At 41.6% G+C, this 27,258-nt stretch overlaps 1 protein-coding gene across 2 annotated transcripts in view; it reads right to left on the reverse strand.

Moving 5' to 3' along the window:
* The window catches only part of LOC131219334 (alpha/beta hydrolase domain-containing protein VTE7), a 47,915-nt gene extending 22,674 nt beyond the window's left edge, over nucleotides 1–25,241 (reverse strand). The window contains exons 1-7 of one of the 2 annotated variants that reach the window (XM_058214415.1): nucleotides 24,912–25,241; nucleotides 11,438–11,532; nucleotides 6,225–6,322; nucleotides 5,650–5,699; nucleotides 1,726–1,821; nucleotides 1,401–1,490; nucleotides 1,112–1,204 (exon numbers count right to left, since the gene is read on the reverse strand). In XM_058214415.1, coding sequence (XP_058070398.1) covers nucleotides 1,112–1,204; nucleotides 1,401–1,490; nucleotides 1,726–1,821; nucleotides 5,650–5,699; nucleotides 6,225–6,322; nucleotides 11,438–11,532; nucleotides 24,912–25,070 — 681 coding nt within the window. In that variant the 5' untranslated portion in view covers nucleotides 25,071–25,241. The remainder of the gene's footprint in view (nucleotides 1–1,111; nucleotides 1,205–1,400; nucleotides 1,491–1,725; nucleotides 1,822–5,649; nucleotides 5,700–6,224; nucleotides 6,323–11,437; nucleotides 11,533–24,911) is intronic. The other variant, XM_058214414.1, reaches the window with a different exon arrangement.
* Between the last annotated feature and the right edge of the window lie 2,017 nt (nucleotides 25,242–27,258).

Consider the following 27,258-nt stretch of genomic DNA (forward strand, 5'->3'; position numbering starts at 1 on the left):
CATCAATCGATGGGTTCAATGCCAGAGTTCATGTGAAACATGAAAGATGCCATCAAGATAAAAGCCCCAAAGGAATATAAATGGGTATTATAAATGTTTGCACCAAATTTCACGAAATATCTTGAAATTTTGCATCAAATTAGACTGTATAATCATGAAATTTCATGATACTTGGTGCAACCAAACACACCGTAAAGGAAGCTTTTTATTTGGAACTAAGAGTTTCATTTTTAGCGTGTTTCATAGAGGTTAGAACTTCCTTATTCTCTGGCCTGGGCTTGTCTATTTGTTGTACCATCTGGTGATGCTATATTCATTTGGAATAGGAGGGGTAGAATGAGAAGGATCTTCATGCTGCTGCAGAGGTGATTGTATCGTTGAGCATCCAAGAGGGGTTGGATTGTATAATAATAAGAATTGATTTGTTGTTTTGGGGCTGACAACTACAGTAATAAATGTGACCTACATCATGTCCAATAATCCGAACAAGAAAAGTAGACAAAATAAAGGAAGTCCAAACCCACACAAAGAGGAGGGTTTATGTCAAGTAGGGAACCGATCGTTGAACTTCTTCCAAGCAATCATGGATGTTCCAATCTTCTTTTTTTTTTTTTTGAAAGGTGACTACTTTATTAAGAAAAGGAAAAGCCAAAAGAATACAGAAAAAAGAAAGCAAAACGCCAAAAAAAAAAAAACTACGGGGGGATCACCCCAACCCACTCAACTACCAAGGCTAAGGCATTGGAAAATACTCCCTTGGGGCAGGTACATATATCACGGAAACATATATTGTTCCATTCCACCCAAATAGCCCAAAGTCCAGCTAGAAGAAATAATCTCCATCTCCTCCTAGAAACCATCATCAGTCCACCATCATGCCGATGGATGTTCCAATCATGAAACTTTTGTCTAGTAAAATGGGATTCGTAAGCCCAATCCAGATAGATGGGGCAAGGCGATGACCACGATGATGATGTGACTCAAAAGTGCATATCCCTTGTTTATACAACCTAATAAGAGAGACTTTTGTTTCTATGAACAAGTTCTAAGAGAGAGAAAAGCACCAATTGGAAGAAGAAGAAGAAAAAAGCACTATGAAGATGACACTTACATTAGTCCAATCGAGTCTGGTGGAAAATGATATGTGATTAACAGCTAAATAATTTGCATATAACCTCAATGGAATGCTCTTCAATAATGAGACCTGGTGCAAGACAAAGTGATCATTAAGATAACAATATGACAGGAGATTCAATCCCAGATACCAAGAGAATATCAAATGCTGAAAACGAGGGTATATGAATTTGCATTACAAAAATGGTGATAAATATAGAAGGGGGGGTATACACTTGCAAAAAAAATACTAAGAATCTTCAAATTATATGCATAAAGAATCTCACCCCAGCATAGGCTACTATTTTAGGTAATGTTTTCATGTTTCCTGTGCCTTCTGCATATACACTTGCATCAATCAATACCAGCTTTTCAACCTGTATAAAGTTGAAAAAAGAAAAGAAAAGGAAAGAACGATTTGGAGATTATCTCTTAAAGCATGACCTATGGAAAAACCAGTTGTTGATGAAAATTTTAAAGGCCACTTTGAGATGCTTTCAAAGCTTCAGAACATGGCTTTCCGTATAAAAAGAATAAACTGAAAGCTGCAAATTATTTGGTGTCCTTAACTATTCAGCATGCACGTGACATCGATTAAATGAAATTACTTACAGCTTCCGAATAGTTAAATGCAAAATCAATTGCAACAGCAGAACCTAGGCTTGGTCCAACTAGTACCATGGGCTTTTTGATGTAGGACTTCCAGAGCTACAGTTACAATATGAGATAAAAACTAATTTAGTATCTAAAAGATCACCAAAATGAAAATGGAAACAGTACCAAACGAAATAAATATTTCATGTTTTCTACATTTAAAAGGCAATTTTATGTTCTTTACATCAACAGTGCAAGAGATTTGCTCGAATGCATCCCGATGAATTGCAATAAGATACGCCAGGACGCTTAGCCATTGGATTTGGGTTTGTTTCAGTGGACCCAAACCGTTTGTGTGACATGGCTCCACTTGGATTGGGGATGCCTGAAAAAAACTATCGCATTGAATATTTTAACCATCAATTATACAAAGACCCTTCAGTTATACAAAGGTTATGGGGACCATCCATGTTCAAAGCAAAAGATCTCTCAAGGGGTTGAGATGATCCAATTAAGAGCTCTATTCATTGACTTTCCACCATACAAAGTGAGACTTGTCACATAAACGGTTTGGATCATTAGAAGCAGACCCAGATTCAGAGGCTAAAGTCCCAATGTATCATATTGCAATACATCAGGATGTACAGGATGTCTTCGAGCAAACCTCACAATCAAGAATCAAAATGGAGGCATTTAACCAGCGGGAACATAAGAAAGTATGGAAACAACATCTTTTAGTGGTTTTCCATCTCCTAGCCAGGATGCATAATCTAAAGTATGTGGAAACAGAGAACTGAGAAACCACTAAACAAACCGAAAAAGAAAAAAGGCAGAACCTGGCAGTGCAAGAACATGTCAAATTCAAATGAGCACTGTAGTCTTTTTAAAGTCTAATTAGCAATGAATTGAACATAAAACGCTGGTTAACCATATCCATGGATTCTATTTCTACCCACAGCCATTTCCTCATATAGTTACTAGACCTTTGATAGACCATATGTGCTTCTACACGCATGTAGGATTACTTGATCCATGCATTGGATAGGGCCTGCCTAGCTCAGCCCTGAAAATCATCCAATCGCTCCTTAGGTGGGGACGCATGTATGAAAATAATGGATGGTTTGAAAATACTAATGTGTGGTGCATCTGATCAGTTGATCAGCTGATGATGTGCCAGATCATCCATATAGTGGGACCCAACTGATGCAATGCTCAGATGTCCCACACACATCTAGGTTGCCATTTGCATCTGCATGTAGAGGTGTGAGTGGAAAGGCTAGTGTGGGCTTAGCAAAATCTGGTTCTGTACTATCTAGTTTTGTTACAATTTTTGAGTAATTAATGTGTGAGCGGGAATGGTCAAAAGAATAATAGAATAATCAGTCCATATGCGTGGTATTTTGGAAATTTCTTCCTAACTTGAATGATAGAGTTTATGTATATATGTCTTACCAGATTTTGTATGGAAATCACAGATTTGAACAAGAAAGAAGGGTGAGTTTTTGGAGAAAATGATTCTCTTGCAAAGGGAGAAATCCCTAAGAAATAAACCTTTTTGAATTGTGATTTCGTTCAAAAATCGATTCTTCTCCTATTATTTTCTTCTTTCTCACCCATCCTATGTCAAATTGGTAGCAGAGCAATTTAATCTGTGAGATTGTTTACGATCAATGGCGAGTAATGAGAAGGATGTCCTGGAGGAAGTGGTTCGAAGAGAAGATTGATGAGGAGTTACTCAAGTGATCTTGAATAGATTGGATAGAGTGACACTGCCTACACAAGACCAAGGAGAGTCTCCTCATATGCTGGATGGTGGCAACGTATTGGAATCTAGTTATTCGATCATCTCAGTGGTAGGAGAGGTGACCGATTGGATGATCATAGTTACAACTGAGTAAAAGTTGAGATGCCCAAATTGACAGAGATCTACAATTGAAGAACTTCCTAGATTTGTTGGCTCATTTAGAGCAATTTTTTGAATGGAAGGAGATGGCCAACAATAAGAAGGTTAAGATGATGTGCCCTCATGTGGACCCAACTCCATTAGAACTGCAAATGCATCAGTAAGGAGAAGTTGGAGAGCTGGCAATACAACAAAAATTTTGCCCTCAAATTACGATCAAGAACTCTAGCAGAAATTCCAAACTTCTGACAAAAAGATCTAACTGTTGAAGCCTATACAAAGGAGTTATGCCACCTCATGATTCGAAGTGACAAGGTCAATTGATAAAAAGGTACAGTAGCAGGTTGCATTACAAGATCCAATGGAAGATTTCAATGAGAAGGGCTTATCAAGTGGATGAGAAGGATATGGTAGCTTGAAATTCTCTTGCAAGTTTGTGAAAGGAAAGCAGGATGAGTCTCTTTCAAATCCAAACCCACTGATCCCTGCACTAGGGGGCGGAGAAAAGTAAAAGGAAGCGGATCAAAAGCCACATTTTGGGCATAATAGAGATCAAATAAGGTGTAACAAGTTTTTAAATTTGCGCATCATTCCGTGAGGGTCGGGAAAGGAAATTCAAAGACAGTTCAATATGTGGAGAATACGAAAGATTGTGAATGGGAAAGCCGAATGAAGGTAGTGATGGAGAGATGGTTACGGAGGAATCCGTACATGGAGATTGAATGCCAAATCTCCTTGTATGACATGTTATGTTGGCTCCAAAAATCTTCAAATGAAGAAGATTGAGAGGGTACCAGTTCCTTAATGGCAACTTGCATGGTGAAGGGAGAGTGTGCAAGTTGGTGATTGACAACAACAATTGCAAGAATTATGCGTCAACAAAGATAGCAGATAAATTGAAGAAATGTCGAGATGCTTTTTCAACATCAGCCAGTGGAGTGATTTCAAAATGGGAACAAAATCAAGGTGCACACATTAATTTATTTCTTATTACATCAGTGACGAGTACCACGATGAAGTTTGACATGATGTGGTTCCGAAGGATGTATGATGTATTACTTGAAAGGCTTGTAAGATTATCTAAGAAACTCTTGATATCTGGAAAAGGAAATTCAGCATGATTGAGGGGGACAAGAAGAAATGCACGTTACATCTTAAACCGATCAATGGAATGGATCAAACGTCAGGGCTAATAGTGAAGCATACCAAAGAGATTAAGCTATAGAGAATGATTGAAACCTGTCCTTTACCTAAGAAGACGAAAAGTTCAACAAGGTCGAATTCCTCCCAATGGCTAAGAGTGTGATGAAGATTTGGGCCCCAAAAATCCAATTTATGGGTACTATGGCCTGTTCAATAGACCCCGCGCATGGAGATGGGTTTAGAGATTTGTAAGGAACTATGAATCCTATGTGTGGTTGTAGTTTGATTTTAATGGACTCTGGAGTCTTTATTTAGTAAAAATTTTTGATGGATTTGGTTAGGAATCCAATTGGTGGGAGATTTGCTTGTTATTTTTCATAAATAATTTCCAAGTATAAGGAGTTCTTATGTGTCAGTAGGTCATTGCTAGTTTTCTATTAGAGGAGTTTCATGTCTTGAGGGATCTTTAAGAGGATATATGAAATATGAGAGAGAGAAACATGACATAATAAAAGGAAGGGAGAGATTGAGATCCATACATATTGTGTTTTGGAATTTCTTAACTTGGGATCACAGAGCATGTTTGTGTTGAAAATTATCTTATGCGACCTCTCTGGGCCCCACCGTGATGATGTGTTGACGACATCCACTCAGACCATCAGGTTTCAGTTATCCACATTACTCATGAAATCAGTGATGTATTGATAAAATCCATTCTTCTCATTTTCTTTTCTTCTTCCTCATCCATCATTCATTAGTCATCCGCATTAGTAATGAAAAGGGTGTAATGCTTATAGTGCTTTGGGCAAAGTAAATCACATTTGGGACTCAACCAGAACATAATTGAATATCTTTGAGGTTTCAGCAACACAATGAAGCTAGAAAAGAGCAAGTACCTGATAGAGGTGTTCGCGCTTGGAGGCGACATCACATGATGGGAGGCGTTCTATCACATGAAAACAAAACCACAATAGTCAGACGAAGATCTTCTCGGAAAACTGCAAGCACTACTTACGAACCATCCAATGCATATTATTTTTCCATTGACATAGGGGTCGCGCTTTACTCCGGACTCCTGATACATGAGTATGTATATAGTGTCCTGATGCACCGAGCCATACACAGGCGATTTAGACCATTTATCTAATGAGCCCCACCACAGATGAGGGTGCCTCAAAAATCTTCCACATTGGGAGATCCTAGCCATCCAATCTTTGCCCATTTTTTGGAGTTTCTGTATTATTTTCTTGACCGTCTATTGTTTTCCAGTGATCAAATGGTTAGAATCTTCCGATCTAGAGGAAACTTTGGGACATGCCTCATGCATGTCGTACCCGTTAAATCAAAAGTCTAGATCACTAGACCATAACTTGATGATGTATTGTAGTGCCATATGCATTGGGATGCGTCTAGACATGATAATAATTCTTGACTTGAATCTTAGAAAATAACATGTACAACAGAAACACACCTAAATCAGAAAAGCCCCATCCAAGAATATCCACAGCCCATGTCTCCAATCCAGCATCCTCAAGTAACGGATATGTGTATCTCCATTCTAAACAAGAGCTGAGGAAAAAAGATAAAATGATATCTATAAGGTAAGCATATTATAATATTTTCAGTTCCTTTTGCCTGAAGTTGCGACCCATGCCCACTAGCATGCATCGCCCCATTGGGGCCCACTTCTAAATATGGTGGTTGACCAAATGGGCCAACTTCAGGGTCTTGTGATGGATGGGCCACCATCCAGAACTCATGATGAAAATGCATCTCAAAACCATTAAAATGTGTAATTGAGCGAAGATCACTAAAAAAAAATAAAAATCTACTGTTCATATTTGTATTCAATCAAAGGCAATACAAATGAGTAAAAAAGAATACCCTCCCTCCCTCTCCCTCTCCCTCTCTCTACAATATTCAACTCTACAAATCAATGGTCAGGGCCATCCTTCCAGCACAATATTTTACCGTGGCCTATCTACAATAGCACACAGTGTTAGACAGGCCACATGCCTTGCCTTGTATAGCCGATTCTATAGATAGACAATGTATAAATAGGAGATTTTGTATTTATCATTTTACCTTGTATAGTCGTTGTAGAACTCTATAAATTCAACCCTTCAGGGTTGTCTCAAATATAGAAAAGCAAAGGAGAATCATTTTCCTCAAAGCCTTCATTGTTTTGCCTTGTTTACATGGTATCAGAGCAATACCAATCCTAATCCGGCATCTTCTTCATCACCGGCACCACCGTCTGTCAGATCCGGCTCCTCCTCTGTCAGATCCGGCCCTCACGAAGCTCGTCCAGCAACTGTTTGCTGCATCAACAGCCCTGTCCGGCCCTATTATTGCTACGTCCCGCCCTGCATCTGGCCCTGCGCACGCCCCTGCTTCACGTCCGATCATCCTCAATCTCTGTCCGACCTCTGTCTGACTATTCCTAGGCCCGTTCGATCACGCCCTGCTGTCCGATCACGTCCGCGCACGTCCTGTCACATCCGATCACGCCCTGCTGACCCGTCCGATCACGTCCTCTGCCTCACCGATCACCCTCTACTGTGCACGACCTGCTGCACAAGTCCCTGCCTCATCCGATCACCCTCTACGCACGCTCCTGCCTCTGTACTGCGCACAATCCCTGCCTCTGGTGTTGTTGCTGTTCTGTTTCTGTCCCTACAATCGGCTCTCCTGCTGCAAGGTAACTTCTTCCTTGGCGTGGTTTATCTCACTTCCAACCTATGGAAAAGGACTCCCATACAGAGGCCCTACGATGTAGTTTCGATGGCACCAACTACAATCTATGGGCCATCCACTTTCAGAGTTTTCTCAAGGGTCGTGGTTTGTGGGGATTAATTGATGGATCTGTTACTATCACCACTTCCACCGATGCCGACAAAATGACTGATTGGGAAATGAAAAATGGACGGATTATTACCTGGATTTTTGATTCGGTCGATCGAACAATTGCTGTTGGCCTCACGCCACCTCACACTGCTAAGGCTATGTGGGATCATCTCCAGACAATATATCAACAGAGTAATGTGGCTCGGTTATACTGCCTGGAACAAGAACTGGTTCACCTTACTCAGGGTGACAAAAGTATTCAAACTTTCTACTCTATAATGGTTACAATTTGGATAGAGATGGCTATGATGGATCCAAAATTCCCAAATGACTTTAAAATATTCCACACAATGCGCGAGAGTGCGCAAGTTAGACAGTTTCTTATGAAACTGCATCCGGAATTTGAGCATTGCAGGGCTACTTTTCTGAACCGTAGCCCCACTCCTTCAATGAATTCGGTTATTAATGATTTATTAGCCGAGGAACAACGACTGCAAGTCCTCTCTCAGGGGACATCTCAAGGACCATCTGACCTGACACTAACTGTATCCACCTCTGCACCAAACCGTGGTTCCACTACTTTGATTTGTCGCGGCTGTAACAAAGTAGGACATATCGTCACTCAGTGCAAAGATTGGTGCATGTATTGTCGAAGGACTGGTCATGGTATTCAGGACTGTCGTTCACATGCCTACACATCCTCATTCGGCCGTGGACATGGTGGTTGTGCTCTTTCTGCTACTGCAAATAAAATGTGGAAACTCTGGCACTTTCGCCTGGGTCATCCACATTCTGATCGTTTGATTCAGCTCTTTTCTTCTGGCATGTTAGGGAATATTTATCTTAATAAAAGTGATTTGGATTTTTCTTGTTCTTCCTGTTGCCTTTCAAAAAGTAAGTGTATTCCCTTTCCTCTAAGTACTACAAAATCATCATTTATGTTTGAACTAGTGCATACGGATGTCTGGGGTCCTTCACCAATTATGTCTTTCTCTGGACTACGATATTATGTTATATTCATTAATGATTTCACCCATTACACCTGGATTTACTTTTTGTAATCTAAGTCACAGGTGTTTGAAAAATTCAAAATATTTCATTTTATGGTAGACACTCAATTTTGAGTAAAAATTCAAACTCTCCGCTCTAACTCAGGGGGAGAGTATCTCTCCACCAATTTTTGTACATATCTTCAGGGTCATGGGATTACTCATCAGACCACCTGTTCTGATACTCCACAACATAATGGGGTGGCTGAACGCAAAAATCGTCATATTGTTGAAACTGCCAATACCTTAATGACAGCTATGAGTGTTCCTTGTTCCTTCTGGGCGGAAGCTATGATGCATCTAGTCTACTTGATTAATTGGTTGCCAACCACAGTTTTGAATAGTAAATCTCCCTACTTTGTTCTCACCGGTTCTCTTCCTACATATTCCACATTTTGTGTTTTTGGTTGTGTATGTTATGTTCATCTGGCATCACATGAACGTAACAAACTTTCCCCAAAATCAGTAAAATGTATGTATTTGGGATTTGGAGAAACTCAGAAGGGTTTTCAATTCTATGACCCGGTCTCTCATCGTGTACGGGTATCATGACATGTTGTTTTTCTTGAGCATATTGCCTTCCATTCATCTGGTCCTCCTTCGCCCACACCAGACTCTCTTGGTCTTACTATTTTTCCTGACATTCCAGTTGCATCGAGTCCACCTTCTTATCCATTGCAGGTTTATTCACGACGACCACGTACAGATCCATCACCTACTACTCTCCCTACTGTACCTGTAACCGATTCAGATCCTATCTTGGTACGTCGTTCCACTCGTGAACATCGACAGCCTGATCGCCTGATATACTCTATGACTACCATGAATACTACCCTAGATACTGTATCTATTCCTACTTCATATCATTAGGCAACCAGTCATGATTGTTGGAAGAAGGCTATGGCAGAAGAACTTGTAGCATTGGATGATAACCATACGTGGGACATTGTTACTCGACCTCCTGACCACCAATTAATTGGCAGTAAATGGATTTATTCTGTGAAGCTCAAGTCTGACAGATTGTTGGATCGATAGAAAGCTCGGCTTGTCACTCAGGGATACAAATAAGAACACAGAATTGATTATGATGAGACATTCGCTCCTGTGGCCACACTCTTCTGGCAGTTTCATCAGTTCACTCTTGGCCTCTCACTCAGATGGACGTAAAAAATGCTTTTCTTCTTGGAGAACTCCAAGAAATAGTATATTTGAAACCTCCTCCTGGTTCTTTAATCCCTGCCTATCGCCTGAAGAAAGCTCTATACGGTCTCAAACAGGCCCCTCGGGCATGGTTCCAACGTTTTCATGATGTTGTTATAGGAGCTGGCTTTACTCAAAGTGGTCATGATCCATCTTTATTCTTACGAACCTCTGAGCATGGAATTGTCATTGTTCTCGTTTATGTTGATGACCTACTTCTAACTGGTAGCGATGATACTGACATCTCGGCATTAAAAGACGTTCTGAAGTCATCCTTCAAGATGAAGGACCTAAGTCATCTAACATACTTTCTTGGACTTGAATTTTCGCGTTCTATACGTGGAATCCTGGTCAGCCAGCATAAATATGCCAAGGATCTTCTCACCTTGGCCTCCTTAACGGATCAGAAGACAGTTTAGACTCCCTTGGAATTTAACGTTCAATATGGCCATGACGATGGTGAACTCCTTTCAGATCCCACATTATACCGCCGTTTGGTTGGGAGTCTGGTTTACTTAACAATGACTCGTCTTGATATTGCCTACGCGGTCCAAGTTGTTAGCCAATTTGTTTCTGCTCCTCGAACTCTTCATATGACTGCAGTATTGCGCATCTTACGGTACATACGTGGAACTCTGGATCAATCTTTATTCTTCTCCTCCACGGCCTCTCTGGATCTTCGTGCTTATTCAGATGCTGACTGGGCCGGTTGTACTCTCACCCGCAGATCTACCACTGGCTACTGTGTTTTTTTTGGCACTTCTCTCATCTCTTGGAAGTGTAAGAAGCAGGCCACTGTTTCCAAATCAAGCACGGAGGCCGAGTATAGAGCAATGTCAGCAGCTTGTAGTGAGATTATCTAGTTCGTGGACTTCTTTCTGACTTGGGCGTTCATCTCCAAGATCCTACTCCACTCCATGTAGATAATCTAAGTGCCATTCAGATTGCCTCTAATCCGGTTTTCCATGAACGGACAAAGCATATTGAAGTTGACTGTCACTTCATCCGCGAGAAGTTTCAATCTCGGCTCATTTCGCTACCACATGTTGCTTCCCATGATCAGATTGCCGACATTCTCACGAAGTCCCTCACTTTTGCACACCACTCATTTTTAGTTAGCAAATTATTACTTGTCGATGACCCGCATTAATTTGAGGGGCGGTGTTAGACAGGCCACATGCCTTGCCTTGTATAACCGATTCTATAGATAGACAATCTATAAATAGGAGATTTTGTATTTATCATTTTACCTTGTATAGTTGTTGTAGAACTCTATAAATTCAACCCTTTAGGGTTGTCTCAAATACAAAAAAGCAAAGGAGAATCATTTTCCTCAAAGCCTTCATTGTTTTGCCTTGTTTACACATAGAAGATTGAAAATCAGAAGAATGACATTTTCAATCATGAATAATCCTACCATCTTTGCATGTAGGCCCCATGGGTCGATACAAGTTGGATGGGCATGAATCAGCACTTAGGCAAATTAAGGTCACAGTTTTTATAATATTTAAATTGATTTTTTATTTGGGCGGGAAGAAATTCAAATGAACAAAAGATAATAGATATATTAAAGAGTGTGCTCAGGGACCTGTCAAAACCATGGAGGAGAACAAGTGGCTTCCTTTTGCTTTGTACCAGAGGCTTCACACAAGTACTCATAATGCAACTCTCTGAAGAGCTAATCTGCAATGCCCAAACATAATTTCTTTAAACGATTGCGAGATGAAAGAATACGAAGTTCAACAATATAGTTGGAATTTTAATCCCATATGAATGCTTCTTTCTACTTTTCTCTCTGAAGCTATATGATATGGAGAAATGAAAAGGCTTCTTACAAGAGTTGGATTCTTAATCCTACTCGTCGTGTGGCATGCTTGTGCGGTGTGCCACATCCAGCCCATGCTTCAGGTGGGTGCCTTGGTGTTTGTTCCACAATCCAAATATCAGGGAGTTCAGTCATCAGGTGGGCAACACATGTATGAAAATGGCCAACAGTCCACATTCAAGGTACAAGTGTAGCACACCAGATGACTGGACTGCCACATTTATTTACAGTGGCCCATCAGTAGGGCTGACCTGATGAACAACATAGATGCTGAACACCATGCCGCATCTGGCACATGTCTTCGCAAGCTCTATGGTCAAGATTTTAATTTTAAAATGGATGCAAGAATGATATGGCATGGCAAGACAAAGGCTACTATGCTGCTCATGTCATGTAAAAGACTAAAATGTTAGTTATAGAATTATAGTAACTAAAATATATAAACTGCTGTTCTCATTTATAGAAAACATGAGGGAAATTAAAGAGGAACTACTCAAGATGGATTGTCAGAGATGTGTGGGCTATATTCAAAAGGGTGCCCTCTTGTGGTAATGGTACCACTGTAAACTACAGTGGTATACATATACTGGGCATATGTGAGGCCACGTGATGTATGAAGGACATCCAACCTGTCAATCGGATGCATCAGTGCATGTTACGTCCAGAGCCCAAAACTCAGGCTGATCCAGAATCAGATGGGCCACACCACAAGGAACCAGTTGAGAGGGGTCTCCCACCCTTGATTTACTTGGATGGCCCACCATGTTGTTTATATGGAATCCAAGCCATTCAGACCCTTCATCTGGCATGAATGAAGGGTCAAACCAGGAATCAGGCTGGTTTGCAACTCGGCTAGGCGCCATTATAAATTAAGGTGGGTGTTCCATCCCAACTTGTTCCTTGTGCTGTAGTCCACCTGACTTTTGGGTCAATCTGATTTTCTAGACTTGGGATAAAGTAAGGTCAAGCATCGGATGGACGGGTTGAATGTGCTGCATATATCACGTGGGCCCCTCATCTACCTGGTACCACTGGAGTGCACCCCAAACTAAAAATGCAAACATTGAAATATCACATAGATGTGGTTGACCCTCCTCTTTTCAATGTAAAACGCCTCTTTCCTTTGGGTTGAAACCTCCTTTACTGCAACTTTCCTCAATTATCACATTCCTACTCATATTCTTAATAATTGTAATCAATCATCTTGGTGTTCTTTTTCATTGACTTCATGATTATTCTTGTATTAGGATCATTGGATGCCTCTCCTTTCCTAATCTCACATCTTTCGTAAGAACCACATTCCTCAATGTGGGATTAAATGGTATTAAATTGCATTAGGTGGAATTAATGCCATTATTACACAATGATTACATGTTTGGAAATACCATGGTAATTTGATTGTCCAATCCCACATTTGGGATCAAATTCTTCCTTCGGGAAATACACCGTATTAAGGGAAACCTTCATCTGGTGGACCATGGAATTGTAATCAATGGACTAGATTTCACAATTGAAGTCAGTTACCTTTATGCATATGCAACTCGATTGTCATGTGTAAAGCACACATATGGATGGATGGAGTGGATAGAACACGTGCATCAACGTTGGGCCCACAGATGTAGTGGATTTCTAAATCCACCAAAAATCCCACTGTATTTCCTGTCGGGACTGGATGATATGATACCTGGATTAATCCAATCCTTCCCATTGTTTCCAAATGCTAGATGGAATCTACGCTGGACCAAATGCAATTCCATACCACCTAATCCCACGTTCCAAATAGGCCCTAAGAGAGTATCACAAAGGTTATCAATATCTTCATCCACAAACTGGTGTAGTGTTTATATCACATCGTGTTGTGTTTGAAGACTCATTTTCCATATGTTGATGGCTACTGTATTCTTTCATCAAGGGAGCTACAAGTTTATTTAACTTATTTCTCCTTTGTCTCCAAGTCCAGTGACTCTTCTTCCTCTACTTGAAAGGGAAGAATTTCCCACTTCCTCCCTAATCGGTGGAGATTATTTATGTGTCCTTAGTCTTCTCCATCCTATCCTCTTCAGGGATACCATCATTGACCCATGACTAACCTCCATCCTATCCTCTTAGAGAATGGGATTGTGGGAAAATGGTGTTTAAGACTAGAATAGCCTCCCTAATGCAGGGGCATTTTCATACCGGGCTCAAGTGGGGTGGCCTATGCGACGCAGGGGCACACTCGAGGTAGGCAGCCTGTGTGAGGCGGAACCCATATGATGTGGGGCCCACGAGGGAGGTTCGGCATAAGACCTAACCCATGGGATGTGGGCCTGGGCTCTGAGATAAAGGGATTGATTCGCCATGCTTTATCAGTTCGAGCTTTTAGAGCAAGTGGTTAGTTGTCCTACGTCAAAGTGGTATCAAAGCAGGAGGTCTCGTGTTCGAGACTCCTCACTCGGCTAGTTGATACTTGGATTGAACATAAGGTGTAAAAAGAAGACCGGATACAGATCTTTTCATGAATGAAGTGACAATCTACCTTGATGTGCTTTTTTAATTCATGGAAGATTAAATTGGAGGCAAAATGAATTGTGGCTTGGTCTATATCTCACCCTCCTGTCAACCAATAAACGAGGGGGAACCGAACCTAACCACTTACACGAGTTAGTGAATAAATCACACCCCAACCAAACATTAAAAAATTACCTAACATAATAGAACAATTGTAACGCCCAAATGGGTGGGCCCACAAGATATAATGGTATGGCTGGAAATGGGTAATGATTACTTATGCTTGTAATTGTATGGTGACATCCCCTACATTTGACTATAACGATGAGTTTGCTACCATTGTTTCTTTTTCCCAAATGACAATGTAAATATGATTGTTTTCTAATGTAAAAATGAAATGATCACAATTTCCTTTACAGGATCATTTGACTCCTGATTTATGAGCCATAATTCTTGTTTATTAAAACACCTTGAAAATGAGCCATAATTCTTGTTTTTTTTTTAAAAAAAAAAACACATTGTAATGATAATGATGGCTCATTTACTTAACATTACACAAGAAATTGGAAAACCAAACATGCCCTAAGGGACCTTAGGGTTGAAATACAAGTCAGGTCAGGTTGTGGGTTGGGTCCTCTTGAGGTCAAGTTGGGCTTGGGTTAACCCTAAATCCAACTCAACCCATTAACCTGAGCCCAACCTGCCCGAGTTGCACCCATATGGCAAGCAGATTGACAAGGCACGTGCTAACATGGCACACATGACATGGCCAGTGGTTCGCAAAGCATGTGCTAAAATGGTACACGTGTGAGAGATCTGGACTGTCCATCAATCAAGGCACACTGTGAACGCATGTTGACCAAAAATCCATGTTGGTCCACTCATCAGGTGGGTCACACCTACTATTGGACCACATCTAGATAGCTGGGAAAAAACTGAACAGTCCATGTTCAAGTGTGCATGTATGGGTGATCCGATGGCCTTGGTTGAGAAATCCGACCTATTCTCGTAGCAGCATTCAAAGTAGTGCTAGTGAAAGAATTACCAAGGACAATCTAAAGGACCATAGGGGGAAGCTATAGGACGAATAGAGGGAGAGGGGTAGGAGAAGCAGGAGATGGAAGTCCCCTTTTGTTTCTCGATGGTGAAGTAAGACCAAGCTCATAAGCTTATTATCCTAGGATGGAACAAGTTGATAGGATCCCTTTTTTACATCCCCATGCCCAGCTGGTCAAATTTTTTGGTCCACTTCATTGTCCAAGTACAACATCGACACGTGTGCAACAGAGAGAGGGATAGGTGAATACCAGAACACATGCCAACCCAGTATGCACGAGGAGATCCGACCTATCAATATATGGAACCGACCATGAAATTTCCTTGGCCCATCAATCAGGCTATCAACGAATCAAGTGGGGCACGCTTGATGGACAGCCATAAAGAATTATACCAACGGATGCGTCCACCTCATGAGTGGAATGGTCTAGATTTAGGGAAATGCATTTTCCACGTTGTGCACCCCACCTGGAATATGAACTCCAGCCCTCCAATGTCTTAGTCTGTCCATTTGCTTGGCGCAAGGGATTAGCTGGTATTAAGTGGGATGGAACTTCAATCCCTTGTAAGAAAAACCATCCCTTGTTTGGTTCGTCATATCAAAGCTAGGGTTTCCAACATAGGGTCCTGCGCTAGTACAAATGGAGTTAGGAGTAAGGAATTCCGCATCGGTAACGATGGCCGTAATGGTCACTATGATTACCCATACGAGTATCTATCGTAACGGCTGATACGGCAGCGTAACGACTGTTACAATCCCCATAACGGTTCAAAAAAAATTTTCCCAAAAAATTCTAGAAAAATATCTAGAAAATCTAAAATCATGTAAATTTTCCAAATCTGTATTCTTTTTTTTCTTTTTCTTTTTTTTTTCTTTTTTTTTTTTTTCTTTTTTGTTTTTTTTACATGTTTATGGTAGTGTAACGGTCCACTCTTTGGTTAAAGTGTTGTATTGGGTTATCTGGTCAATTTATGAACATGGCTATGTGTCTCTAATGTTTACACATCATAATCAAGCATTGGAATTAGAAATTGGAAAAAAAAAAGGCATATATGACACTTTTTTCTTTTTTTTTTTAACAGCCTTCGGAACTTTTATTCGCCCAAATCTCTTCAAGCTACTATTTTAATCCTAAAAACTATAGTACAAGTGGTCAAAATATGTTGTAGAATGATGTAGGAAAGTTTTTTGGAATGAGAAAAGTGAAAAAAAGATGAAGAAAATGGATTTACATAGAAAAAAGAAGTGGTTGTTTTTCAACCGTTATAGAAGTAACAATCTTTATGCCCCGTAACTGTTAGACAGACTCACATATACCTTGTATAGCTAGCATACCTTGTATAATTCGTTTCCATAGGTAGATGATTCTGATTTTATTATTTTCCTTGTATAGATGTTGTAATCTCTATATATTTAACCCATTTGGGTTGTCTCAAATACACAAAAGCTTTCAGCTCCTCTTTGTTTACATGGTATCAGATCTTCACTGATCCAAATCCGGCACTACCTGTCAGATCCGACCATCCCTGCTACGTCCAGTCACCATCCTGCTCGTCCGACCGCCCCTGCGTCGTCCGACCACCCCTGCTGTGTCGTCCGACCATCACTACGTCGTCCGACCACCCTACAACGCTCCTGCGTCGTCCAGCCACCCCTATTGCTTGATTTTTTCGAGTTCCAGCAACCCCTGTTGCTGTTGCTCCCATCCAGCCACCCCTGTTGCTGTTCCAGATATCGTTTTTCCCAATCTAGCGCCAGATCTCGATTTTCCAGATCTAGAGCCCCTGTTGCTGATCTACATTTTCCAAATCCAGATCCACTGTTACTGTTGCTATTCCGCCAGATCCAGATCTAGCTTTTCCAAATCTCGATTTTTCAAATCCACCAACCCTTGTTGTTGTTGCTGTTCCGCTAGATCCAGATCTAGCTTTTCCAGATCTCAATTTTCCAGATCCAGCAACCCCTATTGTTGTTGCTGTTCCGCCAGATCCAGATCTAGCTTTTCCAGATCTCTATTTTTCAGATCCAGCAGCCCCTGTTGCTGTTGCTATTCCGCTAGATCCAGATACTGCAACCCCTTGGGTATCTCCTGCTGTACGGTACATCTAAAACCTTCTTCTGCTGCAACTCTTTGCGTGCTTTACATTACTTCCGATCAATGGACAAGAACTCATCACGTACAGAGGCCTCATGTTGTAGTTTTGATAGTACCAACTATTCGCTATGGGCCATCCATTTTCAGAACTTCCTCAAGGGTCGTGGTTTGTGGGGACTAATTGATGGATCTGTTACTATCCTCACTTCCACAGATGCCGACAAATTGGCTGATTGGGAAATGAGCAATGGACAGATTATTACCTGCATTCTCGATTCGGTCGATCGGTCCATTGCTGTTGGCCTCACACCTCATCGCACGGCTAAGGCAATGTGGGAGCATCTTCAGACAATTTATCAACAGAGTAATACGGCCCGGTTATACCGTCTGGACCAGGATCTCGTTAACCTTACTCAAGGTGACGACAGTATTCAATCATTTTACTCTAAAATTGTCACAATTTGGACTGAGATGGCTATGATGGATCCAACATTTCCTCATGATTTTAAGATTTTCCAAACTATGCATGAGAGTGCGCAAGTTCGCCAATTTCTTATGAAGCTGCATCCGGAATTCGAGCATTGTCGAGCTGCTCTCTTGAACTGCAGCCCTACTCCTTTATTGAATTCGGTTATTAATGATCTATTGGCTGAGGAACAACGATTGAAAGTTCTCTCTCTTCCTTCCTCAACTCCGGGATCCTCTGATATAGTGCTTGCTATGTCCACCATTACACCAACACGTGGTTCCACTCCTCTAACTTGTCGCGGCTGCAACAAGGTGGGTCATGTTGTTGCTCAATGCAAAGAATGGTGCACTTATTGTCGACGGACTGGTCATAGTATTCAGGACTGCCGTACACGTGCCCATGCATCTTCTTTCGATCGTGGACGTGGTGGTCGTGGTCGTGGCCGTGGTCGTGCTCTTTCTGCTACTACTGCCACTATTTCTTCCGAACCGTCTGTTAGTGATTCTGCATCTTCTGCTGAAGGTCTTTCATCACTTTTGACTCCTGTAATGCTCCAACAAATCGTTCAGGCCCTTTTTGCGGACGGTATGTCAGGTATATCCCCATCTTCTCCATGGTTCTTCGATTCGGGTGCTTCTAATCATATGACTGGTGTTGTATCCCATCTTCGTGACATTCGTCCCTACACCGGCAATTAGGCTATTTCTACTGCAGATGGCACTAGACTACCTATTCAGTCCGTTGGATCATTGACTTTCTCTCCTTCTGCTCATCGCCAGTTCACCCATCGTGATGTGTTTCATGTCCCTAACCTCTCCTCCAATTTAATTTCAGTTGGTCAACTCATATCCAATAACTGCTTAGTCATATTTCTTCCCAACTGTTGTTTTGTGCAGGATCTGGCGACGGGGAAGGTACTTGGGATGGGTAGGCGGCATGGTCGTCTGTACGTGCTAGACTTTGATCCATCTGTCACTCCGGCTCGTTGTTTCTTTTCTCCATCTTCATCAGATATTCATTCAGCAAATAAATTGTGAAAACTGTAGCACTTTCGCCTAGGTCATCCACATTCCGATCGGTTAATTTAGTTATTTTCTTCTAGCATGTTAGGGAACGTTTCTCTTAATAAAAAAGATTTGGATTATTCTTATTCATCTTGTTGTCTTTCAAAAAGTAAATGTGTTCATTTTCCTCTAAGTATTACAAAATCATCTTCTATGTTTGAACTTGTGCATATAGATGTCTAGGGTCCTTCACCAATTATGTCACTTTCTGGGTTACGTTACTATGTTATATTCATTGATGATTTCACACGTCACACCTGGATTTACTTTCTGCACTCGAAGTCCTAGGTTTTTGAAAAATTCAAGATATTTCACTCTATGGTGGAGACTCAATTTTGGGTTCCAGTTCAAACTCTCCGCTCTGACTCAGGGGGGGAATATCTCTCAACTGATTTTCGTACATTTCTTAAGGGTCATGGGATTATTCATCAGACCACCTGTTCTGATACTCCACAACAGAATGGGGTGGCTGAACGAAAAAATCGTCATATTGTTGAAACTGCCAACACCCTGATGACAGCTATGAGTGTTCCTCATTCTTTTTGGGCGGAAGCAATGTTACATTCAGTCTACTTGATTAACCGAATGCCAACCAACGTTTTGAATAGTAAATCTCCATACTTTGTTCTCCACGGCTTCCCTCCTGCATATTCCACATTTCGTGTTTTTGGTTGTATTTGTTATGTTCACCTGGCTTCACGTGAGCGTAACAAACTATCTCCCAAATAGATCAAATGTATGTACTTAAGATTTGGATAAACTCAGAAGGGTTTTCGATGTTATGATCGGTTTCTCGTCATGTTCGAGTTTCACGATATGTTGTTTTTCTTGAACATATTGCCTTTCATTCCTCTCTTCCTCCTCCGCACGCCCCAAAATCTCCTAGTCTAACCACCTTTCCTGATATTCCTTTTGCCTCGAGTACTCTCCCTCGTCCGTTGTAGGTTTACTCGCGTCGATCACGTACAGCTCCACCACCTATTACTCAACCCGAACCTACTGTACCTGTTGCAGATCCTGAACCTACCTCGATACGTCGTTCCGATCGTGTACATCGAGCGCCTGATATGCTCTATATCTGCCATGAATGCTACTCTAGATACTGTTTCTATTCCTACTTCATACTCTCAGGCAGCCACTCATGATTGTTGGAAGAAGGCTATGGTAGAAGAACTTGTGGCATTGGATGATAATCATACGTGGGACATTGTCACTCGACCCGCTGACCAACAGCTAATTGGTAGCAAATGGATTATTCTGTCAAGCTCAAGTCTGATGGATCATTGGATCGATACAAGGCTCGACTTGTCGCTCAGGGATATAAACAGGAATACGGAATTAATTATGATGAGACATTCACTCCCGTGGCCAAGATGAAAACTGTTCGTACTCTTCTGGCAATATCTTTCGTTCGCTCTAGGCCACTTGCTCAGATGGATGTGAAAAATACTTTTCTTCATGGAGACCTCCAAGAAACAGTATATTTGAAACCTCCTTCTGGGTCTTTAATTCCTGACAATAAGGTACGTCGCCTAAAGAAAGCCCTGTATGGCCTCAAACAGGCACCTCGGGCATGGTTCCAACGCTTTCACGATCTTGTTACCGGTGCTGGCTTTACTCAAAGTAGTCATGACCCGTCCTTATTTTTGCGCACCACTGCTCGTGGAATTTTCATTGTTCTCGTCTATGTTGATGACCTACTTCTGACTGGTAGCGATGCTACTGGCATCTCGGCTTTAAAGGAAGTTCTGCAATCCTCCTTCAAGATGAAAGACCTTGGCCATCTCACATACTTTCTTGGGCTTGAAATTTCACGTTCTAAACGTGGGATCCTGGTCAGCCAGCGTAAATATACCAAGGATCTTCTCGCCTTGGCATCATTGACGGATCAGAAGACAGTTCAGACTCCCTTAGAACTTAACGTTCGATATGGCCGTGACGATGGTGATCTACTTGCATAGCCCGCCTTATACCGTCGTTTGGTTGGGAGTCTAGTTTACTTAACTTTGACTCGCCCTGATATTGCCTACGCTGTCTAAGTCGTCAGTCAGTTTGTTTCTACTCCTCGGACTCTTCATATGACTGCGATGTTGCGCATCCTAAGGTACCTACGTGGAACTCTAGATCGGTCACTGTTCTTCTCCTCTACGACGACTCTGGACATTCGTGCTTATTTGGATGCTGATTGGGCCGGTTACGCTCTCACACGAAGATCTACCACTGGCTACTGTGTTTTTCTCGGCACTTCTCTCATCTCTTGGAAGTGTAAGAAGCAGGCCACTGTTTTCAAATCAAGCACAAAAGCCGAGTATCGGGCGATGTCCGCTGTGTGTAGTGAGCTTGTCTAGTTACGTGGACTTCTTTCCGACTTGGGCATTCCTCTGCAGAATCCTACTCCACTCCATGTTGATAATCTAAGTGTCATTCAGATTGCCTCTAATCCGGTCTTTCATGAACAGACGAAGCATATTGAAATTGACTGTCACTTTATCCACGAGAAATTTCAGTCTGGGCTCATTTCTCTTCCACATGTTGCATCCTATGATTAGATTGCAGACATTCTCACCAAGTCCCTCACTTCTGCACGTCCCTCGTTTCTAGTTGGCAAACTATTACTTGTCGATGACCCGCATTAGTTTGAGGGGGGATGTTAAACAGACTCGCATATACCTTGTATAGCTAGCATACCTTGTATAGTTCATTTTCATAGGTAGATGATTCTGATTTTATTATTTTCCTTGTATAGATGCTGTAATCTCTATATATTCAACCCCTTTGGGTTGTCCCAAATACACAAAAGCTTTCAGCTCCTCTCTATTTACAATAATGCCCCCCGTAATGGCCGATACAACTCAAAAATACCAACTGCCCTGTTTCACCCCCGTATCGCGTAGCGGTCATGATCGTTACCTATACGTATCAGCTTTTACGGTCGTATCGTAACAGATACAGAACGAGCTTTCCACAATCACTTCCGCTGCAAGCAAGGATTTCAGAATCCTTCAAATTTCCTGCTAAAGCTTTTACGCAGGAAGTTCTTGCGTTGGGAAAGGGAGGTGGGGCCCACCTTGATGTTTGTGAGGAATCCACCTCATCCATCCATTTTGTGAGATCATTTTAGGGCATGCGACCAAAAATGAGGTGGATCCAAAACTCAAGTAGGCCACACAAGAGATTGAGTGATCACCAAAACATTCATAAGGCCACAAAAGTTTTGTATCAAGCTAAGGTTTTTCGTGTTGTCAGTTCATCTGAATGACCTTATAAACGGTTGGGATGGCATATAAACATCAAGTGGAGCTCAAGAAGGTTTCAAGGTAGGAATTTCTTTCTCCATTGTTTCATCTCGTATAACCCACAAGAGTTTTGGATCTGCCTGACTTTTGGTGGCATGTCCTAGATTGATCTTGCAACACAGGTGGATAGGGTGGATTTCTCACAAACATCAAGGTGGGCTCCACCTTGCTCCCCAACATGGGTTTCCAAACATGGTTTTCAAGATTGGAAGCTGTTTTCCACATACAACCAAACACTATATGGAATCAAAATAAGTATTTAAGCCATACCTCGTGGACGACCCAAACACCAAAGTGAATAGGCCAACTCCCATGGCATTAGGAGACAATCCACCTACAAGTGCATTTATTAGAAAAAAGCAATTCCATCCCACTTAATACCAGCTAAACCCTTGCACCAAACACCCAAATCGGAAGCGAGAGCTCTTAAAAGAGCCTTTAGGCGCCCAAAAGATAATCCGTCCGGGCAGGGCTCTGTGGGGCCCACCGTGATGCAAGGGTTTTATCCATGCCGTCCATCCATATTTACAAATCATTTTAGGATGTGAACTTAAAAAATTGAGGCTGAACCAAGGCTTAAGTGTACCACAAAGTAGGGATTGAACGCTCACCATTAAAAACTTCTTAGGAGCTGCATAAGTTTCGGATCAAGCTGATATTTGTGTTTTCACTTCATCTAGGTCTACATGACCTTATGAATAGGTTGGATGGTTAAAAAACATCATAGTGACCACTAGAAAGGTTTCAATGGCGGGTGTCATTATCAAAACTGATTCTTTTGGTGTGGTCCACTGGAGTTGTGGACCTGCCTTATTTTTGGGATCACGTCGTAAAATGATCTGAGAAAAGTGATGAACGTCGTGGATAAAACCGTTACATTACGGTGGGCCCCACAGACCCCTACTCGGACAGATTATCGTTGGCGCAGGGTAAGACGCAATCCGCTTCCCTTAAAAATCGGACGCAGAATGCGCCCTATCCCGCCCGTCTCTAGCCCCGAACTGGCAGTTCTGTGGGCGGACCCACCGTGATGTATATGTTCATCCCTGCCGTCCATTCCTTTTCTCATATCATTTTAAGGCATCAACATAAAAATGAGGTAGATCCAATGCTCAAGTGGGCCACACCAAATAATAAGCTTAGTTGCATTAAATGCCCAAAGCGAAAGTTGCATCAAATGCAAGAGTAATCTGTGGTGTGGTCCACATGAGCGTTGGATCTGCCTTATTTGTATATTCATGCCTTAAAATGATCTGGAAAAAGGGATGAACGGCATGGATAAACGGATAAATCACGGTGGGCCCGCCCACAGAACTGCCCGTTCGGGGCTAGAGGGGTCGGACGCAATCCGCGTCCTTAAAAAACAGGGTTTAGGCTGAGTGCATCCGGAAACGGGTCATTCTCGGGTCCCACTTAAGCAAACGGGTCGGGACCGGAACCGGAATATTCCTATCCCTAGTTCCACACGCGTGCAAAGTTGACAAGCGTGCAGCGATTTAAAGAGAAATACTTTGATACTCTGGCAGAGTGTGATCGATGATACGCATGCACTTAAAAATGGCATACGTGGAATACAAGTGTCACATAAACCGTCCAAATTATCACCCTCAGTTTAGATGTATCACGAACCAAAACCCAGAGTAATTTGATAATCTGACTATCGGATTGGTGGGCATTTACTGTACGGTTAAAAATGAAAATGATCTAACGGTCCTATTTTCACGAATCTAACGTGGATTGCGTCCTACCCCTCTGTGGGGCCCACCGTGATGTAAGTGTTTTATCCACGCCGTTCATCGTTTTTCTGGTATGAATAAGGCAGGTACAGGCCTTAAGTGGAACACAAAGTGGGGATTGAACGTCCACCATTAAAAACTTCTTGGGTGCTGGAGAAGTTTCGTATCAAGCTGATATATATATATATATATATATATATATATATATATATATATATATATATATATATATATATATATCGCTTAATCCACGTCTACATGACCTTATGAACGGTTTGTATGGTAAAAAAACATCACGGTGGCCCTTAGAAAGGTTTCAACGGTGGGTATCATTATCACTGCAGCTTCCTTTAGTGTGGTCCACTGGAGCTGTGTACCTGCTTCACTGTTTGGGTCATACCCTAAAATGATCTGAGCAAAGCGATGAACGGCGTGGATAAAACACTTACATCACGGTGGGCCCCACAGAGCCCTGCCCGGACGGATTACCGTCCGGACGAGGGTAGGACGCAATCCGCGTCCGGTTTCATGTGACTTGATAAATGCCACGTGCAGAAGTTCTGAGTTGCCTGCGTATCAAGCGCCGTACGCAGCCTGAGTATCGGGATAACTCGAAAGAAAAATCCCACGGCCGAGAGTGTACGGTTTTGAGTATGCACGGTTCTCCAGTTTGTGCAAGCAAGCCCCAAGGATCACTAATCCAAACCGTTGATTTGATGGGCCTCACTTCAGATGGTCCATGCACCTATAATTCGCCACGTTGCTACATCTTCTCACCTACTTGTCTACTTGATCGGCCACCTAGTGAAGGGCTAGGATTCTTCCTCACACGATACATGTGGGTCCCACAACATCAACCTTTTGAACTCGAACATGAACTGCGCCGTACAAGCATTCCACCCGAGCATGGTATAATGACTCGTATAAAAAGAAGTTGATATTTACACCCCTATTTTTTATAAACCGATACAACATTTCTACACTACATAGAGAGAGAGAGAGAGAGAGAGAGAGAGAGGGAATGGTGCACCTGTACGGGCAGCCTCTCGATCCGTCTGGCCATCCTACGGGCAGATGGGTCTCTGATTCGTTCCACTTCCTTGGGAAGGAACGAAGGGAACCATCCTTCATCTCCGACCGTCGAAACGCTGCACCTCAATGCCATCCTCGCCACCGCTGCAGTCGGCATTCTCTACCCCCCCAGCGCAGATTCGCATCCGCCAGCTATATTGTCTATCCCCGCCCCGAATACATCTGTACATAACTGCAGTTGGGACGGACGATCCTGTCCTTTCACTCGCTCTGAGCTTCAAAAGAGATTTGGGTGCGACTCCAATTCGCGGAGGCACGTGGAAGGTTTTACATGCGCTAAATGATCACTTCAATGGATAATATTTCATCAGATCTGATCTGTCCATCAGGTGGGCCATCACATTTTTCATATTTTGTTATGAAATTAAAATAAATTTAATACTTGGATCGCCCACACCGTATGCAAAAGTGTAAAATCGTTACTAACTGTTAATTCACAGACTGGGGCCCATATGACTCTTCTAATGTCCTGATTTTCGGGTATTTCATTCATCCTAGTATTCTACATCAGATTAATGGATTTGATGAAATATACACATGACCGTGGATGCTATTCACAGTTTAAACAATTTTGATGGTGGGAGTTCCATCTCTGACTGTTTCCCATGGTGTGGCCCACATATAGTGTTTATTCTTTTTTTTTTTTGAAAAATATCTAAAAACATGGTGGATAACCTGATGGACGGAGTGGATTTTATCCACATGAATTCATTCTGTCCATGTTAACAAAAGTACCGCCACCTAATGCGTAGGAGACTAGAGCAAGCATTTCGTTCTTTGGAGGGATATTAAATACTCTGGCAGACTATGATAGAAGATACACATGCACCAATCAATCTTATAAGTAAAAAGTACGGTAATCAATCTAAATGGTCAAAATCATGTAATACAACATAATCGAATAGAATCGCTTTTTTTTTTTTTCATTTTATAATAAAAATAAACTACAAATAAATAATATTTATATTTTACACTTGTTTGAAAAAGAAATTTTTAAGTTCCAATTTGGCCTGGAAATCATGGCGTTGAGATGGTACGGTATGAAATTGTGGCCGTATATTTTGTGGGGACCATCATTATACATGTGTACGATGGTTTTAACTCTCCAATATACTCCTTTTAGAGCATGATCGAAATGATCGAAAAAATACAAGTTGTATGGGCTAGAGAAGAGATGAACGCCATTGAAGTTTAAAATGAGCGTTGGGCTCATGCTATGTGTACCAATCACTCAAGCCGTTCATAATAGTCTAATGTCGGGTGCACGGAGATGTGTACCAATCACTCAATTCACTCATAATGTCGAATGACAAAGATGATGTGAAAGTGTTTACTGGTCCACCTCTTAATATCATTCAATAACTGGTAACGTCATTAAAGGGTAATATATATATATATATATATATATATATATATATATGAGTCATGCTCCCCTGCACACCTACGCACATGCGTACCTTTGTACATATGTCATGGGTGTCTAATTTGAACAGTTCATGTGATGCGGAATTTCATAAAACCCCATGTGATAAGTTTTCACCGTGATCTAAAAATTTATTAGGCCATAGCAAAGAGAAATGTAAATCAAGGGAGGAAAATGTTTTCATTTTTCATGGGCCATCAAAGTTTTAGATCAAAGTAAAACTTGGGCTGAGGAGTTTCACGAGATGCTGCTTCACATGGACGGTTCAGATTTTGGATCCACATCACGTAAGATGGGTTCTCAAAAAAGTTCATACGTACAAACGGGTCCGCAGGTGAGCGTTTCCGTGTGCGTGTGTGTGTATGCGGGTGGCTAACATGAAATGTGTGTACTGACATCAGTGATAGGTGTGTACTAACAAGCTAACCCACAAAATATATATAAATAGAGAGAGGGAGAGAGAGAGAGACAGAGAGAGAGGAGTAATGCTCACTGTAGAGGAGTAAGGCTCACACAACTAGTAGGACAGTACACCTAGCTAGCTGTCTGAATTAAATGTTAATTAACGTTAATAAATGATGCTTATGGAAAGTTAATTAAAGAATGAGAAGAATTGCTGGCTTGGGATGGCCCCACTATAGTGTTTATGTAAAATTCATCCCAGCCATTAGATAAGTCACCATATGTTACACCAAGAGCCTGAAAATCAGCCCTATCTTTGGTTCAAGTTGAGTTTTTTTTTTCTCTAAGCCCTGTATGGAATTACACATCTAATGATCGGAGTGGATCTCAAGGTACACATTACGGTGGGCCCTGTACAAAATATAGGGTGGGCATTGCCATGGACTGTCAGTTCTCGGAA

This window comes from Magnolia sinica, chromosome 11, assembly GCF_029962835.1.
Source record: "Magnolia sinica isolate HGM2019 chromosome 11, MsV1, whole genome shotgun sequence".
NCBI classification, from domain to species: domain Eukaryota; kingdom Viridiplantae; phylum Streptophyta; class Magnoliopsida; order Magnoliales; family Magnoliaceae; genus Magnolia; species Magnolia sinica.